This window comes from Camelus ferus, chromosome 12, assembly GCF_009834535.1.
Source record: "Camelus ferus isolate YT-003-E chromosome 12, BCGSAC_Cfer_1.0, whole genome shotgun sequence".
NCBI classification, from domain to species: Eukaryota; Metazoa; Chordata; class Mammalia; order Artiodactyla; family Camelidae; genus Camelus; species Camelus ferus.
Window position 1 is genome coordinate 44,636,886 of NC_045707.1, and position 18,369 is coordinate 44,655,254.

Below are 18,369 nucleotides of genomic sequence, written 5' to 3' on the forward strand. Positions count from 1 at the left end.
AAAACCAAACAACCCAATCAAAAAATGGGCAGAAGACCTAAACAAGCAATTCTCCAATGAAGACATACAAATGGCCAATAAGCACATGAAAAACTGCTCAATATTGCTAATTATCAGAGAAATGCAAACTCCTCACACCAATCAGAATGGCCATCATTAAAAAGCCCACAAATGATAAATGCTGTAGAGGGTGTGGAGAAAAGGGAACCCTCCTAAGCTGTTAGTGGGAACGCAGTTTGGTGCAGCCATTATGGAAAACAGTATGGAGAGTCCTCAAAAACTAAAAACAGACTTACCATATGATCCAGCAATCCCTCTCCTGGGCATATATCTGGAGAAAACTCTAATTTGAAAAGACACACGGACCCCAATGTTCATAGCAGCACTATTTACAATAGCCAAGACATGGAAATAGCCTAAATGTCCATTGACAGATGACTGGATAAAGAAGTTGTGGTATATACATACAATGGAATACTACTCAGCCATAAAAAAAGAATGAAATAATGCCATTTGCAGCAACATGGATGGACCTAGAGGTTATCATACTAAGTGAAGTAAGTCAAAAAGAGAAAGACAAATACCATATGTTATCACTTATATGTGGAATCTAAAATATGATGCAAATGAACTTATTTACAAAACAAAGACAGACTCACAGACATAGAAAGCAAACTATGGCTACCAAAGGGGAAAGGGGAAGGATAAATTGGGAGTTTAGGATTTACAGATAATAATCATGATATTTAAAAGAGATAAACAACAAGATCCTAACTGTACAGTACAGGGAACTATATTTAATATCCTGTAATAAACCATAATGGAAAAGAATTTAAAAGAAAGAAAAAAAGAAGTGTAATATGCCACAAGCACTTTAAAGACTTTTTGGCAATTTTTAATGAAGTAAAACCTGATGCCTACCCTAAGACTCAGCAATTCCCCTCTGGAGTGTTTACTCAGGAGAAATAAAAACATATATCCAGAAAGACTAGTACAAGAATATTCATAGTAGCTTTCTCATAATAGCAAAACAATAGAAACAACACCGATGTCCATCAACAGTAGAATGGATAATTTGTGGCACATTCACATAATACAACACTATACATAAAACAGTATGAACTACTAATCTATGCCACAAAGCAAATATAATAAAGACTAAAATAAACCAGACACGTACAGTTCTTTTAAGAAATAGGAGGCAGGGACTGGAAGGGGTTATGCCAGGAATGTTCTATATCTTGATAGTTATACAGGTGTACGTAAATATAAAAATTCACCCAGTTGTACATTTAAGATATATGTTCTTTATTATATGTAAGTTATATCACAATTATTTTAATTTAAACAATTTACACACAGTGAGGCCCAAAATAACCAAACCCAATGTTTTCAGGACTATTCCTTCATGTTTGGTTTTAATAAAAAAAACTCTAGCAAGATACAATAAAAACTGAAGTCTAAGCATATACATGGTAGTATCTGACCTAATTTTCATGTTGCTGAAAAGTCAGCCCAGAATTTATAAATTTAATTTGTCATTCTTCTAATATACCAGAAAAAGAGTAGGAGGAGAAGAAGGAAGAGCGGGAGGGATGGAGGGACAGAGGGAGAAAGGAACAGAAGGAAGAGAAGGAAGGGAAGGAGAGGGGAGGGAGGGAGGAAGGGAAGGAGAGGGGAGGGAGGGAGGGAGGGATGCAGGGAGGAAATTACTCTGTTTCTTTAAAAAGTAAGATACTTGAACACTAGGTAAGATTTGTTTTCCAAGAGTTCCAGCATCTATGGGCTTAGGCTTTATGTCTATATTATCAAAATACAAATTACCCAAAAAAAAAGAATCACAGAAACAAAATATTACTCCCTACTTTTATGACAATATTAATACATTATCTGTGGCAAATCACTTATCCTCACCTATAAAATGAAGAAAGTGAGATTACCCCTAAAAGGCTTTTTTTTCAGTTCAAGGATTCTATGATTCTGACACTCAACTAATCAAAAAACTCTGACTAGTTACCTAATAATGCCTTCCAAAATAAAAGCCAAATCTTTGGCCTGGCATTCAACACTATGTTCCTGCTTACTGTTCCAATCCTTTTCTCACATCAGCCCTATATAAAACCCATACACCTTCCTTTCTTCTTATTTCTGTTCACATGATTCCTCCATATAAAATAGCCCTTTCCCAAAGCTCTATATTAGCCTATTAAAATCTGTTATATCAAAATGTATTCATCCATTCACCTATTTATGGAGGATCTTTTCCATGTTAGATACAAAGTTGAACAATGATTGAGGACAAAGAAACAAGACATGGTTCCAACTATAATGTGGGCATGTGAAGAACTAACCCTAATGCAAGTTCAAATAAAATAATTGGCAAACAGGCCAGTTTTTACAGTAAACAACAAAACAAATCAATTAAGCTGGAATCTTCCCTCCTTCAATTTTCCCTATCAGATAGTTTTCTCTCACGTCTCTGAATCACTGTAGGATTGTTTCATGTCAATCACTTGGCACATCATTTATGCACATATCTTTTATTATCCCAATACATATGAAATCTGAGAAAAGACTATTTCTGTACACTTTTAATATCCATTAAATTTTCCTTAAACATTAAATACATACATTTCAAATGATGACTTTAAAAACTGCTTTTCAAAAGGGAAGAGTTCCCATATTTTATCTAATAATACTTAAGGCCAAAGAGATACCAAGTAAGATTAAAAGAGCTGCATCTCACTGGAAATTTCTCTGGAGAATTGTATGGAAGGTTAGCGAAGAATCAGATTTCTTGAGAAACTGAATTTATTCTTTCAAGAATTTAATAGACTATATAGATTTTACAAAAAAAAAAATTCAATACTTGACAAATTTTCCTTCATAAAAATTTTCCCTAAATACTCCTATATTAATCTGAAATATATGAATAAGCTTTGATACTTTAACTTGAAACAAACAAAAAACAAAACTCAATTTACCCTGTGCCTAAACACACTCAGTTATCTCATGTCCACCAAACTCCACCAAACAATATTTATGAATATAAGTATCTGTCTTGTAGCTGATACAGTTTGAGATACGCAACATTTCTATAATTGTAATGTCATAGAAAGAGTAATATCCATGTTTTGGCCTTACTCTACTAATAACTATTTGTATTTTGTCTTAACTAGTTAAATTCCAAGAGCATGTGACTATTAAATGGCATAACTGAACTCACGTAAGCATCATCATCTTAGTATGGATTAGCTTGTTATCTGAACATTTTAAACACTACCATTAAACATTAGTTAGCTGTAAGATTTTCAAGCAAGCTCAATGTAAATTTAAACCACTTAATTTTAAAAACGTAAATTCACTGTCTTACATAAAATAATTAAAAATCTATCTTCTCAACTTTATTTTAAATAAAACCATACTGTTACCTGGTTACCACCATGGCCAAAAGGAGTACTAGAAAAATTAGTGGTTACACTGTGCAAAATAATTTCACCACTGAGAGATCCAGAAGCAATGTAGCAATCATTCCAATTATATGTTACACAAGTTACTTCATCTTTATGATCCTGAATGAAAGAAATGAAAGTAAATACAGTGCCACATAACCTTCAGACAGTACTTTTCATGTTTTTGTAAATTTCATATTTTGTAAATATGTATTTGTAAATCTAATATTTGCTTTAACATTTTCCTCAAATAATCTTAAAAAAAATTACTCAAACAAGTAGGAAACTATCTGATCAACACCATGTCTTCTCAGGGAACAAAGGTTAATTTTTCATAATCATAATAATGATCAGGTACTCTGAAACAAGAGACAGAAAAGAAAGGTAATTTTCTAAATGGCATTAGGTCTACATTAAAGAATTCACTTCTACTGACAAGTAACATTCCTTGCAAGTTGGCTATTATGAGAATCCCTGCCCTTAAGGGTATTACTGTTCAACTGAAAGACACTTAAGTGAACATGCAAATGGCAGAATATATGCTAAATGAGTGGTAGAGGCAAACTGTCAGAGGAAAGAGGAAGAGGCATCACTGTGAACTGGGTTGACAGAGGAAGCTTTATTAAGGAAGACATAAAGCTTGAGTTCAACCTTAAAGAAAGGATAAGAGGTAAGTTAGGGGAAGGAGAACATAACCTGACCCTGCAAAATGGGAAAGAGCAAAAAACAAAATCTCCAAAGTCAGAATGATCAAGGGATGTTTAAGAGTTGATAGATGCTGCTTCCATCTGCTGAGTACCGACTAACGCTGGGAGTTTCACATAGTATCACTAATCTTTGGAATAATCCTAGAAGGCAAGATCATTTTCCCCATTTTATAGATGAGTTAACTAAATAAGGCACAGAAAGGTTAAGAAACCTGTGCAAGTTCACATAACTGCCAGTTGTAGAGCCAGGATTCAATCCAGGTCACCCTCCAAAGCTTATTTTCCTCCCACTTTTCTAGACTGTCTCCCAAATCCATAGGGGAACCTACTCTAAGGAAATAAACCTGGTTTGAAACAAATGGAGTTCACAAGGACTATGTTTTCCAACATCAAATTAGAGATACCTAGCGGGAGCATAGAAAAGTGACCAGTATAGTTTTTACCAGTTCAATGTCATATGTTAATAACATAAACAAACTAACCTTTGTATGTAATAATTAGATTAATATAATACCAAGAATAGTAGCTATAATATTCCCATTTATATTACAGCTTTTTCAAATGGTCCTTTAAGCATGTTTGGAGATATCTTTACATTTTATTGCTTTTTTTTAAATCAAAGAAACAAATGCTAACCTGAGGAAAAAAATGTCTGATAAGAAGAAAAAAGAAAGAGTGGACATTTAATGCATCATTCCCATTTGGGAAATTGGGAACATGGAGCGCAATACAATTTCTATGATTTTGTGAAGAAGCAGGTGTTTTCCTTATTTCAGCTGTGGAAAATAAGTCATTTAGTAAACAGGTGCCAGAAATTGTGTTATCAGGGAGAGGATTGCAAAGGGAGGATCCAAAGGTAAAAGATAAGATTTCTCACTATCACAGTCAAGTCAGTCAAATATCTGTTAACTGAAAGAATGAAGAAATGAAGCACTCTAAGAATTTCAAACAATGGGAAGAAAAACTATCTGGAGTAACTGGGAAAGCTGAGGAGGGAAAAATGATTAGAATTTTGCCATGCGGTAAAGAGGGTTGGGAATAAGTGATGCTCCTAAAATTTGTAATAATGTTTGATAAACCTGGCCATAGACTTCTAATCTCTTCTCAGTTCTTTAAGATAGCCTCTATTCATAATAGGTGTTGTATTCCCCTAAATAGCTTTAATTCAATTATTTCATAATTTAAAAGATTAAACAGTGAATAATCTGAGTGTGCAGCTCATCTTTGCCACTACTAGTTGCTTGACATTGAACAAATTCTTTAACATCTCTGAGCCTGAGTTTCTCCAACTGTACTTAGGAATAATACTATCTTCTTTGCAGAGTTGTTGAAATAAATAGAATAAACATGTTAAGCACAGTAGGTGGTATATCAAAGAACTGAATGAAAGTTAAGTATTCTCATTATTGGCAACTTTTTAATTTTTCTGAAGACTCTTCAGAGTTTAGCTAATACTTAAAGTAATGAACTTTCAAAGGTAATATTTTAAACAGCAATTGCAGGATTATATTTCAACTTAGCTAAGAGAAAACATTCTTCTATATACAATTTTTCTAGTAAAAATTAATGACATTATGATATATAACCAAAATGATAATGGTCTCTGGTATTAGCTTCAAAATACTCTTAAGCATCTGAGGATGAGAGAGTAGATGAGCACACAGATAAAACAGATAAAATGCTGGTCATGAGTTGTTCATTACAGAAGTCAGATGATGAATACATGGATGATGGGTTAAAGTTCTTCCTCTGTCTATATAGATATATGTGTGTATATACATAAAAATGATTTAAAATTTTGCATATTAAAACTTTTAAAAAAGAAATATAAAAATTAAAATTTTAAAGATGAACTTCTAAGTATTAAAAGAACACAATAATGAAAAAGTTGTCCAGAAAATCAACAATCACAACCAGAGGCCTTCATAATTATTTTCATTTTCTGAAACTGCAAAAAGCAAACTATTTAAAGAAACACTAATTGTAAATAGGAAATTATTTTAGAAACATTTCCTTGTCAAGATGAAAATGCACACACACAAAAATAACACAAACGGTAGCAGAGAACTAAGAAGCCAAACCCCCAACTCTGATTACTAGATTGAATACCTTCATCCCAAAACCACTCTCATTTTACCAAAGTGCCTTACAAAGATCTGTGATGACAATAAACCTATTTTTTTAAATAAAGGAAATGGTTCAAACAACAATAGAACTAAGTAAAAGACTAAGGAAAAAGTTTTAAACACCAGCAATACAGCAATATAGTGCCATACACAGAGGAAATAATAAACCCCCAAAATCAAATTTTTGACTAAACAGCATATTGATTTTCCCTAAGAAATCTCACTTCAATTCCAGAGCAGCTTATTTTTATCATAAAAGCTCAAAATTAAAAGTTTGGTAACTACTCCTAATAAACACACTGTGGGATATCCATTTTTGTTGAGATTAAAAAAAAAAGTTACTTACCTTAAGAGATCGATGAACTCTTTTTGATTTTAAATCCCAAATATTAACAGTGTTATTCAGGCCTCCGCTTACCAAATACATGGAAGTCGAATTTAAACTGACACATGTCTGCTTTTGCTATTAAAGAAAAAAAAAGTCATATTAATTTAATAGAGCCCAGCGCTAACTTCAAGTCTCATTCAGCACTTAGTAAGCACAAGAAAAATATTTGTTGAGTTAAATGCTATAGACATGCTAATTCTTGTACTAAAGATTCACCTCTCATCACATGGATTCAACAGTTTGTAAAGCGTTCAAAAAGACTTCAAGGAAGCAACCAGATTCATCATCTCTTCCACAGAAAGGAGGTGACAGAGGAAGCTTGGGAAATGCCAGCAAGTCTTGGGCTCCCATCAGGGTTTACTTGCCTTTGATATCTCCCTTTAATAAAACTTGCTCTTGTACTCCCACAGAATATCTTAAATTAAAATTAACCCACACCTCAGAATATTCTAAAGCTGGAGGGGACTTCAAAGGACACCTAATTTAAACCCCTCGCTTTACAGAGGGGGAAGATCTTATAAAGAGGACGAGATACTGGTCCAAAGTCTCACAGCAAAGCTCCCTCTAAGGGGTCCAAGTCTCAAACATCAGGTCATCAGAACCTGACTCTACACTCTTCCCCATCACCGTAAAGGCACCATTCATCCAGTTCCTCAAGATAAAAGCCGAGATTCCTCATTTTCCCTCTGCCCAGTCTATCAGTAAGTTCTCTAAACTCCAACCCTAAAATATATCCCACAGGGACCCCCTTTATCTCTGACCGCTGCTAGCACTCTAATTTGAACCTCGTCTAATCACGACAGCAGCCTCCCGACTGGTATCCTGCTTCCTCTCCTGCTTCCCTACATCCTATGCTCCGTGAAGTAGGGTGACCATTAAGAAACATAAATCAGATCATGTGTCTCCCATTTAAAAATCTTCAGTGGCTTCCAATCACACCTAGAATAAATTCCAAACTTATTAACTTGGCTTTCAAAGCCCTATTCACCTGGCCCCTTCTTACCTGGCCTCTCACCATTTTTCTCCTCAGCTACTAATTCTCCAGCCACGTTGACTTTTTACCATTCCTTAAACATAACACTACATTTGCCTCAAGGCTTCTATACAGCTGTTCTTGTCTGGAAACTTAAATTCCCTGAACCCTGGCTTGAATGGCTTCTCCTGGCCAAAAGATATCAACTTAAGGGCCACATCTTCACGAGACCTCCCTCGGCCACCTAATGTAACTTGCTATCTCACTGTCTTATTTTAGCTCTCTGCATAACAATTTATTGCTATCACTGGGTATTCTGTTTACTAGTTTATTGTCTGTCTCTCACCAGAATGTCAGTTTCCTTACAGCAAAGACCATATCCAGGCCCAATAAATATTTTTAGAACAAATGTCTAAAAATACAGAGGTTATCAAATTTTTCTCACAATGAGCATCTCTGAGTGCGCTGAGTGCCATCTAGCCGGTAGCACCATTAGTAACAATGCTACCCAGAGCACAGTGCTGCATGTTTTTTCCTGTTCAACCTTCAGATACACTACGTAGTTACAGTAGTTACTCTCACCTTCAACTGAACACCACATGGGGGAAAAAAAGAGAAATGAATTCCAAAGGAGACATTTTGTGACTTAGTTAAAAGTTAAAAGGCAAGCTATATAGGTTTAGAGAAGTCATCTCACCTTTCTGAGCCTACATTTCTATATCTGAGAAATGAATGATGAAGACTAGATCTACTGTTCTTGAGAGTCCATGCATCTCAAAAACATCCTCTGCTCAAGAGAGCACCAGATTCCTAAAAGGGTGTAGATGGCCCCCCTCTTCCTCTCCCAAGTTTTCCTACTGCTCTGAAATTTTGACCAAGGGTTAAAAAGCTATTAACACGTATAAAAGTATCAGGAGCACATTACATCGATGTTTCAGTATCATTGCTGTAAATCTCTTACAAGCATTATTATAGGAATTGACTTTGGTCTAAACAGACTAATAAGATTTAGAATATGGTTATCTCTGCAAATCAGGGCAGTTTGCTAAGAGGTATCAAAAAAAAACTTTAAATAGACAAGAATGATATCCATCAAACACTGATATATTAGGATTCTAACTATCAAAAACAACTCAAATTATTCTTAAAGGCTCAGAACAAAACCTATATGTATAGCTGGCTTACCCTAATGACAGAAGATCTTCTTTATGTTAATGTATTATTAACATAGCTAATGAGCTTCAATAATTAATGGAAATTGTGTCCTTATTACAGGAATCATGTACCCCAAGACACACATAATGGATGGAACTTTAAAATCTAAAAATATCATGTCAAATTTCTAGGTTATGTGGTAGCCTATCATGTCCATTATAATACTGTTAAGACCAACCTATCTACTTCAAAGGGGTATAATATAAAATCAAAGAAAATAAACATGAATTTAGTAAGGTTCCACCTTAAAGTAAGTGGGACAGAATCTTACTTTCCCATGTAGGAAAGGTCTAATATCTCAAATGGTACATGAGTAATAGGGCTTGGATCCTATGAAGCAAACACACTAATAAGTTATAAGAAACTACTAATAAAGGCTAAAAAAACTAATGTTTGCCAAATATTTTCATAAGTAAACTAAAGCAGATTTAAATTATAACTATAATGACCTTGACCTGCATTCTGATATGACTTAACTGTGGGAAAAAGAACTACAGCAACTAATGTAGAATATTCACAAAATCCTTAAGAGTGGTGTCACACTTATGAATAGTATGTTATTTTTATACGTTAACAGCAACAACAAAAAGTCACAAACTGGTTCTAAGGCATAATGCATAAAAGTAGTGTGTGTGTGTGTATATAGATAAAGATAGTGGTAGAGGTGGAAATCGAAATTGTTTTGATGATGATATTTAATTCAACAAGTGTTTGTTGACCACCTCAGATGGGATCTGAAGATCCAAAGATGACTAGGATATTTTGTCTGCTCTTAAAGAGTACAGTTTGTCTCTCATTGCCCAGCAACACTCTCTGCCTCAGTTTCACTCACTGAGTTTGACAAGCAAACTCCATTTCTGTCCTTAGCAGACATTCTCTCTGCCCCAGCCTCTAATATCCATGGGCTGGAACTGATGCTCAGATCAGTCCCACTAGGCACCTTTAGGAAAGGATTGATAGAAAGCCTAAGTACTTTTTCACTTTAAATGAGCTTATATTCTATTGTCCTGCTGTGTTCTTTCTAATAGGGCTGCCTCATCTACTCCAGTATGTAAAATTATAACAATTCACGATGTTTTAGGGTCTGCTATGAAAACCTTGAAATTTAAAAAAAGAACAAGCTACCAATTACTTACAGCTTTTTATTTAGACCTTATCTTTTTAAAATGGAAATAGCTTTCAAGAAGTGTGTGATTGGAAATGAGGAAACCATCATTATCCTGAATCAGAGGGATTAACTTATAAAACAAAAGGGTAAGAAAAGAACATGTATTGAGAGCTTCATTTAAATGCTCTGGGACCAAAGCTGATTTTGACAAAGCCATCCCATTGCAGAAGAGCTTGGAGAGGGTCAGGTGGTACCAGATGGACAGAAGTTAAAGCAGAAGGCTACATAAGGGTCTTTAGCTGATGGTCTTGAGTCCAATGTCAGTAAGGGTAGGACTACATCATTAGGATTCTATGGTCAAATCAGCCTAGGGACCTTGGTTGAACATGGTCCTAAAAAACCACAGCACTACCAGGGAACCTCCCACAGAGGGGAAATGGAGAAAGTAAGTGCCCAGATGATGATGAAATCTAAGTTCTTGATTGCTCCCCTGGGATCCATTATTACTTTACCTAAAGATGTTTCAGTAAGCACACTTATCTCACTTTTAAATGTTACTGTATTTCTTTCAGCTCAGGTTAAGAATAATGCTTTTAAACACTTTCATATTTAGTTGTAAGCACCATAATAAGTAAGCAGTTAACCACCCAAACAGAACTAAGATTTTTTTAAAGTATAAAAAAAACCACTTACCCCTTCACCAAGCTCTAAAAGTGGAACAGGTTTACATTTGCAACTTGAAACAACTATTTTGTCTCCGCTGGAAGATGCTGTCACTAGAAAGTTATCTAAATGAGGAGTTATGGAGCACCAAATAATCCTCGAGCAGCTCTAGCACTTGACTATCACTGTGGGAACTTTGATAATAAAACCAAGCACACTAAACTAAGAAGACAAGTCACGAATATGGCTTATACATTACCTTTCAAAAATGGCTCACGTTACTAATTACCAAGCCTAATTCTCTTGACCACTACTGCAGGGAAGAACTATCCTTTCTGGCTTCGCTATTACTCAAAAGCTATTTAACCCATGTGAAATACTACTCCATTTTCAAAAAGTAGGCCAGAACCCATGTGAAATACTACTCCATTTTCAAAAAGTAGGCCAGAAGGTCTAATTTTATCCTTCAAGAATGAGAGCATGATAAAAGCAACATCAGGCAAATATCAATCAGCCTTTTCATTTATAAGTACTGTTTAACATAGTTATTTAGTAACACAGTGCTTGATATCAATTTAAGGCTAGGAATCAAATATGCACATTAGTCTCCTATTTTTCCATTAAAAAAATGAAGCCTGTTATTTCCCAGGACTGCAAATTTTGTGATAGAGTGTTCCAATCTTAAATGTATTAATATTACAGTATATGTAGCAAATATAAATAAGTGTGGTTACATAGCAACTATGTTATCAAAAAGTTTTATTTTAACTATTTCAATTAAATTAAATTTAAATTATTTAAAACATAATTTTAAATTATTAAAATAATTGAAATTTTTAATTGAATTTAAAATGATGTTTACCTTATTTTACATAAGTTGTAAGTGGAAAATCAGTAAACACAAAACAGTATTAGTATTTTTAAACTAAAATGATTATATATGATATAATCAAGAACAAGAGTCTAATTTTGAGATTCAAAACAAGCTAAAATATCAGTTTAAACCTATGCTTTTTAACAAGCAAAGTCACATCAGTTTTGTTGAAAGATGATTAAGTGGTTTATCAGTAAATGCCAACTCCTAATAAAACTCCTTGAATAAAAATAAACCAAAAATAATAAATCTCATTAAGTAGTACTACCTTTATGCAGGAAGTAACAAGGAAATTTAAGCTCTTAACATAATAAAGATCTAGTAATAGAAGCAACCTCACATATTTGTCACTCTTCAAAACATTTTCCCCCACTGTACATCTGGAGAGTTCTTCAAAACTGTAGTCCCTTCACCATGAGTTTGTTAATAGAGAACCAAAGTAATTTATTTTGCTACTTTAATACAAAATCAGCAAATGATGAAGAGGTAAATTTAATTCAATAAGAAAATTTGTCATTTTTGTTATATGTTTGCAAAGATAATTAGATTGGGCATGAAAACTAATGTTTTTGTTCATGGATCATTCATATTTTAAAGCTTTGATATTCTTACTTTCATCAGGAAGCAGCATATTAATACTTTGATATTGGTAAGATCAGATACATGTTAAAACTTAACCTGTTGTTTAAGAAATAGTGTATGCGTATGAGTTCCACAAAAGAATGGTAATTTCCAGCATACTGAGTATATAGAACATTTTCAAACAAAAGTTGGTAAGAGTACTGCGTTTACAGTAGTGGTTCTCAATTAGGGGTGATTCTGGCCCCCAGGTGACACTTGGCAATTCTGAACATGTTTTTTGGTTGTCACATTGGGGCTACCAGCAATAGGTTGGGAGGGTATGAATCAGAAACACACAAATCCTAGGAAAATTCAGTCTAGATAATTTTTCTGTCTTTTTAGGAAATGAGACTATTTTCATCATAGAAAGGAAGAGAAATACAGAGAGCATATCAGTAAAATGGGAATGTTTGACTATTTTTATCTCTTCCCTCAACCATTGCCTCTGCCTTCAAGTTCTGTCTTTAATTTCTAGACCAGATCCACAAATATCCAAATGTATATGCAAAAAGTCATTCCAGAACCTTTCAGAATTTTCCCATTACCTACCTTATTCTATTTGATTCAGTAACAAACTGTTGATAACAAAACTATTTCTATGGTCTGTATCTAGTAACTAACAGATATTTTTAATAGCAGTGTTTTTTAATGTAACGGGTTGCAACTAAAATTTTTAAAAATGTAATCAATGGAGAATATCAAGTGTGCATTCATATGCTATAAATTCCCATTTCATTTTATCTTTCACAGCTATGCCAAATATATTTCTCATTATGGGTCACATGCAGAAGTTTCATTGCTACTGACCGTTTAACCTAAAAAAAAAAAAAAAAATGATTGTTTAAAAAAGAAAAGGATACTGTTGCTGCTCCAACACACTGAGCTGATTCCATGTGGGGACATGTGTGGGTTGAATTTATCCACCAGTGTCATGGATGAAGCATCCCATATTTTAACATCATCTCCCGATGAAGCAAATCTGAGGTTTTCCTGCATGACTGCACCTACAAATAGTTCAAAACAACATATTTTAAAAATCAATTCAGGACAGCCATAAAAAAAAAGTTTAAATGAGGCAGCTTATCCAAAAAAAATGGCTCTACTCATCCCCTTCTGTTTCAGAGATTATGTTCACCACCAAGTTGCTGGAGGGATCTTTCTAAAACCATCTAAATAATCATGTTCTCTTAGTTGACCTTTCCAATGGCTCTCCACAGCAAATATAATGAAATCCAACCCCCTCAGCGTGCCTTACAAGAACTGGTCCCAGTGTAACTCTCCTACTTCTAGTCCCCAGGGCCACCAAACTCACCGGCCTTCTTTCTCACCACCATGTATTTCTGTTTGCTGCCCCTTCTGCCTGGAATGGCCTTTCCCCAGATCTCCCATGGTCATCTCCTTCACATCATCCCAGTCTCAGCTCATACTCTATCTCAGAAAGGGCTTCCCTGACCACCATGGCTAAAGCAGCTCCATCTCAGTTGTCCCATACCCCATGACTCTCCTTCATTTTTTCACAACCCTTCCTGCTGTCTGCAGTTCTTACTCTCATAATGTCTGCCTCCTGACTTTAACAAAACAAAGATCCCAAGGACAAGGATTTTGTCTTGTTAACTACCAGTCTTGAAAGGTTCCAGCAACACAGTAGGTAATCAACAAATAACTGTTGGACAGGTAACTTCCTCATCTTTAAAACAACAACAACAAAAAAGTACGATAAACTGTAGCACTTTTGCAGGTCAGAATCCAACCACTCCAGTTTTTCCAAAGAACTCTAAAATTAGCAAACACAGCCTAAGGAGATGTCACTGAGTCCCTATATCAACACCTGGTCTACAGTGTCCTTGCTTGTATTATTTATCCACAGTATATAATTCAAACACATATTTCCGACCAAGTGATTTCACAAAACAAGGCAGTCTAGAAGACAAAAGACAAGTAATAATGCATGACATGTAACAACAACAACAACAACAACAACAACAACAACAACAACAAAAACCAGGAGAAAGGGAAGGAATGGGGGCCTAGAAATATACCCTTCACACCTTCCTGGTGTGGACAGTGCAAGGGTACAGCACAGCATAAGTGATGTCACAGACAGGTACCCAAGTCATCAACAAAACATCACATGTATGTCTAGCATATTCTATTTCAGAGGACAAGTTAAAGGCATAATAAATAATAGGGTACTTTCATTCTCAAGAGATTAAATGTTTAATGAGTTTAATAAAGAGGCTAAAACTTTTGTTAACTAGAAAAGTCACTTCTGTGATTCATTTTGCTTCATCAGACAAATACAGTTCTACCAAGAGCCGTTAATCATCTGCTGAAATGCAGAGTTTGGATGTGGTGCCTAAACATGCGGTAACATGTGCCCTTTTGGTTCCCTACTCAGCAACAATGAAGTGATGGAATGGCATCTGTAAACCCAGTAAACATCACTGAAATGTATCTTTACTGTAATCTTAAATCATTCCTGTTGCGCGGTGTGGTGTAGCGGAAATATTATTTTAGCCTGCGCTCAGAAAAGGGGAGTTCAGATGATATGCCCCAGGGTTAGGTGACAGTCACTTTGGCAGAGTCATTCTATATCTGTCTCCTCTCTAAGTGAAGCGGGAAAGGGAACCATAGGCCCACCAACCTCAGTCTTCTAAGAACTGACCACATTTAAGGGAGCAGCATTACATCATCCTCTGGAAGAGGAATTCCATCAAAAGTGAGCTGTCAGGGCACAGGAGGTAACATAAGCCAGGCCGGGGTTTGGAGAGCATGACTCCAAGAAACAATTCCGCTACGACACTCAGCTTCAACAAACAGAAGTTCTCCAGCCTTCATTCACCCAAAATGCATTTCACTTGCAGGAGACTTGCTCAACTGGAGTTACCTGGTAAAATGCATTCGAGCGCCTGCTAAGAGTCGTATTTGAAAAGCTGACAAAAAGGCAGCGGGGGCTGTGGACAAGTGAGAAACTTTCCGGAGGTAGCGCACCCCCGAGAGCCGCCACCAACCTACCCCAGTTGACCCGGGTCACTTCTCTGGCCCGACCTGAGGCCGTGGCAGCTGGAGGGGCGCGACCCCGGCCCGCGGCTCCCAGCTCCCAGGCACTTCCGCGCCAAACGCGCCGCCGCGCCCCTGCCCGGCAACCGGCCAGGGAGCCCGGCCGGCCGGGGCGCTGGGAGGCCAGGGACCTCTGTCCGAACCGATCCCTAAGATAGTTGGTGGTCGGGCGGGGACCAGGAAAAGGAAACTACGCGGTGGCAGTCACCCCGCTGCCCCCAGACCCTCCGGAACCTCACCTCTCAGCCGTGGTACACGCGGGGGCCACAGCGCGGCCCGCTCCGGCGCTGGGCTTCCGGCTCCCGCCTGTTCGGTTAAACTTCGGCAACCGGAAGTCCCGCCCCGACTGCCGTCACAGGGGGAGGCGCTGCCCGAAGCAGTAGCTCGGGTTGGCAGGGTAAGGCCAGGGGCGGTTCTGGGCTCTTGCTGGGGTCTTGATCTTAGCTCCTGGGCGGGTGTTGCGGGCTTGGGCGGCGCCCGCCGCTCCCAAGCGCAGGCTCTCGCCGGCCACAGGCTGCTACCCTTTTGTCATCCGTTTGTTAGCTGACTGCCCGCTGTGTGCCAGGCACTCTGCTAGACTCTGGGTGCACAGTGATGAGTTTAGTCCGGGAATACGGAGGTACGGTGAGCGCTTGTGGTCTCTGGTCTGGTGGAGCTACAGTCCAGAACTGAGGGCAGATGTTAACTAAGTAATTACGAACTTAAATGAAAAGCGAAACTCTTTACAGTTGCGTCAAAGGAAAGGTATAAGATGTAGGAAAGGGAAATGAACATGGATGTGGGTTTCAGAAAAGTTTCCTTTAACCGGAACCATGGAGAGCCAATAATAACCAATGCAGTTTACAAACCAGGAGACATACTAAGAAAAGCTAAGAAATAACAGAAAGCTTAAGTGTCTGAGCTATCCAACTTCAAAACCTGCGATCTTTTTTCCGAATCATGCTGCGGGGTCAGGAACATCAAACACCATCTGGTTGGGAATTCTTTTGAAGGAGTTGCTTCTCATAGTGGAAAAAGGAGGAGGTGAATAGAGCTTTCATATGCTCCTGCCCCCCTTCTACCAGAGCCTTTTTTTTTTTAAGCTCTACTGACTATTTTTGCTGAGAATCCTTATTAAAAAATATAGGGCATTTCTTCTGCAAACACTGTTATTATTCTTTAAGCACAAGTACATACTCGGAGTGTCTTTCTGAAGAAGGTACATAAGACCCAGTTATTTGCACCAATATTGCAAATATCTGGAAAACTGTAATGTGCACAGCAGAAATTTTTTCAGAGCAGAAACTGAAGCCCTAGACAAGTTGTAAAGATTGATGGGGAGCCTCAAAACGAGAAAGATAGCAAACAGCAACTGCCTTAATTGTATAGTTTACAGCTCTTGAGGTTATTAAATCAATTTTGGCAAGCATGAAGAACAAAAAGTTGGGAAATAAGAAAACAGAGTAAGAGAGTGGTGGCATGAAGAATAAGGGCAAATAGAGGAAAGAAAAGACAACTAAATTTCTGAAAATTTGAAGACAGCAGGAAAGTGGAAACTAAATATATGAAACAATACATATGATAATATACATCATATGATATATATACACACTATATATTACATAACATTTATGGAACACAAACTTTGTTAAGCACTATATATTTGTATGTATGTATAGATATGCATGTGAAGTATATATGTATACTGTATATATATAATTTTATCTTTCTAAAAACATGTACTATATGTCCCCATTTTACATATGAAGAAACAGAGGTTAAGTAATTTGCCCAAGGTCACACAGTTAAAAAATGGTATGGACAGGAGTTAAACCCAAATCCATAAGACTACAAAGACTGTACTCTTAACCATTATGCTATACAGTCAAGAGCCAAAATACAGCATAAAGGGTCAATTGTTAACCTCTGCTCCTTTCTCCCTGCTGGTCCTACAGTTTCATCAAACCTTACATGGTCCTGGAATGGTTTTGTGTTTCTTGTTCCTACCTCTGTGTCTATGTGCATTTGTTTCCTAGTTCTGTATAATACAGTCTACAAGTAATAGAAGCCAAATGTTGGAAGCCTCACTAATATATGAATTACATAAACATATGCAGCTTCCCAAAAGTAGACATCAAGATTAGGAATATTCCTAGAGACAAAGAGGGATATTTCACAACAATGGAAGAGTACATTAAACCATGAGCATATCAATTATAAATAATATGTGACCAATAACAGAAGTCAAAAGTATATGAAGAATAAATGTCAGAACTAAAGAGAGGAAAGGGAATATGCATTACTGCTGTTGGAAACTTTAACAGAATTCTCTCAGTAATTGATAGAACATCTAGATAAGAAAGAAATCAGTAAAGATGTAGAAGATCTGAACACAATCAACTGCAGTATTTTGACACTTACAGAACACTATAAAGTGACATTTATATAATGCTATACAGGATAAATATTCTTTTCAAATACACATGGAACATTTATGAAAGAGACTATATGATGCCATAAAACAAGTCTCAATAAATTTTAAAAGAATAAATCTTACAGAATATGTTTTCTGATCACAATAGAATTAATAGACATAGAAAACAATAAAGCATGTAGAAAAGCCCCAAATAACTGAAAATTAAACAACTTTACTTCCATACAACTTATAGGTCAAAGAAGAAACCAAATCACAAATAAACTAGAAAATATTGAAACTGATAAGTAAAATGCAACATCTAAAAATCTACGGAATTCAGCTAGAGCAGTGCTTAGAAAAAAATATATATGTTTAAATGTCTATATTATGAAAAAAAAGAAAGGTCCAACATCAATAATCTATGCTCTGTCTTAAGGAATCTAGAAAAAGAAAAGCCATTTTTTTAAAAAGTAAGGATTAGAGTAGAGAACAATGAAAATGAAAACAGATGAACAGGAGAGAAAAGTCAATGAATCCAGAATCTGATTCTTTGAAATTATTAATAAAATGTATAAACTTCTAGGTAGACTTATCAAGAAGAAAGGGAAAACATAAATTACCAATATGAGGATTGAAAGAGATGACAGGCATACGTAGAATAGATAAACAAGACTATACGGTATAGCACAGGGAAATATATACAAGATCTTGTGGTAGCTCACAGTGGAAAAAAATGTGACAAAGAATGTATATATGTTCATGTATAACTGAAAAATTTTGCTCTACA

The 18,369-nt window shown here is 36.2% G+C and overlaps 1 protein-coding gene across 1 annotated transcript in view; it reads right to left on the bottom strand.

Annotated features, from left to right (window-relative positions):
* NEDD1 (NEDD1 gamma-tubulin ring complex targeting factor) overlaps nt 1–15,546 on the bottom strand; it is a 52,127-nt gene extending 36,581 nt beyond the window's left edge. The window contains exons 1-5 of the mRNA XM_032493587.1: nt 15,427–15,546; nt 12,988–13,131; nt 10,663–10,757; nt 6,632–6,748; nt 3,432–3,572 (exon numbers count right to left, since the gene is read on the bottom strand). Coding sequence (XP_032349478.1) covers nt 3,432–3,572; nt 6,632–6,748; nt 10,663–10,757; nt 12,988–13,123 — 489 coding nt within the window. The 5' untranslated portion in view covers nt 13,124–13,131; nt 15,427–15,546. The remainder of the gene's footprint in view (nt 1–3,431; nt 3,573–6,631; nt 6,749–10,662; nt 10,758–12,987; nt 13,132–15,426) is intronic.
* Between the last annotated feature and the right edge of the window lie 2,823 nt (nt 15,547–18,369).